Genomic DNA, 1432 nt, shown 5'->3' with positions numbered 1-1432 from the left:
GGGCAGGGTGCCCTGGCTGAGTCGGGGCAGGCCGGCAGCCAGCCACCGTGTTTCCCTTCCAGCTGATCATCTTCACACCCAAATCTCTGCTGAGGCACCCAGAGGCCAAGTCCAGCTTTGACCAGATGGTATCTGGTATGTGCCTGGGCAGGTTGGGGAGGTGGCTGATGGGGGCCCATGGGGCAGCCTCTGTTTCTGTGGCTCTGTTGGCCCTGTAGCTTCTGACACGGTCCCTGCCAGCAGCTGGATTGGGAGGTTGGTGCAGCGGCCAGATGTCTGGGCCTGCCTAGGTCACTTGGGCTGAGAACCAGGCTCAGGAGCGTGCACTAGCTCCCTGTGGCTGCTCAGGAGGGCCGGCCTGGCTGCGCTGGAAGAGCTCAGAGGCTGGACGTCTGCTGCAGCTCTGCCTGGTTCATGGGATGCTGAGTGTCAGTCATTCATCCATCATTCATGAGCCCAACAGGCATCACTGGCCCTGGGCACCTGGCACCCCCTCCAAGAGCTCTCAGCCCTGGTGTTGGAACTGAGATGTGACCCAATAGAGGATGAAGGGGGCAAGTTTAGGGCCTTGAAGCTGGTCATAGCAGAGCTGTCTGGGAAAACGGTCCTGGGCTGTAGGGGAGGGGCGGGAGCTGGTCCGGGGACCTCAGTGGCGTGGGCAGGCGCTTGTTCTCACTTGCGCGTGTGAAGGCATCTCCTCAGATGCGGCCAGTGGCTGAGTCAGCAGTGCAGAGCCCTGGCGTTGGGCTGGACCGTCTGGGCTGAACACTCAGTGCTGGTGAACCCTCTGCCTCAGGGTCCTCACCTGGGATGCAGTGACCTCACAATAGCTTCCCTGCCACCTGGCATGAGATCAGGAAGGAAAAACCTGTGGGACTCTGCTGGGAGCTGGGCTCTGGGGCTGAGGGAGGAAGAACCATGCCAGGGTTTACTTTCCAGTTTGATGACTGGGGGAATTGAGTGTGTGCGGGAGGTGGGCATGACTGGCTGGAGAGCAGGTCTGGGACAGACAACACTTCTGTAGATGGGAATGTGATGTCACCTTCTCTGTCCTCCCCAGGGGCTCTGCCCATCAGCCCCCATCACTTTAAACTTGGTGCTCCCAGGGCTTTGCCCGTGGCTGCAGCTGCTGTCTCCACTCCTGTCCCCCGGATGTCTCAGGGTGTCCACTGTCTCCTGTTCTGTTGTTTGGCTCAGGAGGTTCATGTTGCAGATCTAAATCTGGGGCTTGACTCGGTGGCCAAGGAGAGCCTGGAGGAGCCAGGAGTGTGGACTTGATTCCCAGGCTGCTCTGGCCCCTCTGGGGGCTGATGCCCCATCCATGTCCTGTTGGTCCCCAGGAACCAGTTTCCAGCGGGTGATTCCTGAGGATGGGGCTGCGGCGCGGGCTCCTGGGCAGGTGCGGCGGCTCATCTTTTGCCCGGGGCAGGGG

General features: G+C 61.0%; 1 protein-coding gene across 2 annotated transcripts in view; it reads left to right on the top strand.

Annotated features, from left to right (window-relative positions):
• Positions 1 to 1432, top strand: part of OGDHL (oxoglutarate dehydrogenase-like) — a 24110-nt gene that overhangs the window by 21574 nt on the left and 1104 nt on the right. For both annotated transcript variants that reach the window (XM_010854448.1, XM_010854447.1), the window contains 2 exons: positions 63 to 135; positions 1341 to 1412. In XM_010854448.1, the coding sequence (XP_010852750.1) occupies positions 63 to 135; positions 1341 to 1412 (145 nt within the window). The remainder of the gene's footprint in view (positions 1 to 62; positions 136 to 1340; positions 1413 to 1432) is intronic.

The sequence above is a fragment of the Bison bison genome, unplaced genomic scaffold (assembly GCF_000754665.1).
Source record: "Bison bison bison isolate TAMUID 2011002044 unplaced genomic scaffold, Bison_UMD1.0 scf7180017864341, whole genome shotgun sequence".
NCBI classification, from domain to species: domain Eukaryota; kingdom Metazoa; phylum Chordata; class Mammalia; order Artiodactyla; family Bovidae; genus Bison; species Bison bison.
Note: the sequence above shows the minus strand (reverse complement) of the source record. Positions and strands in the feature narration are given on the sequence as shown.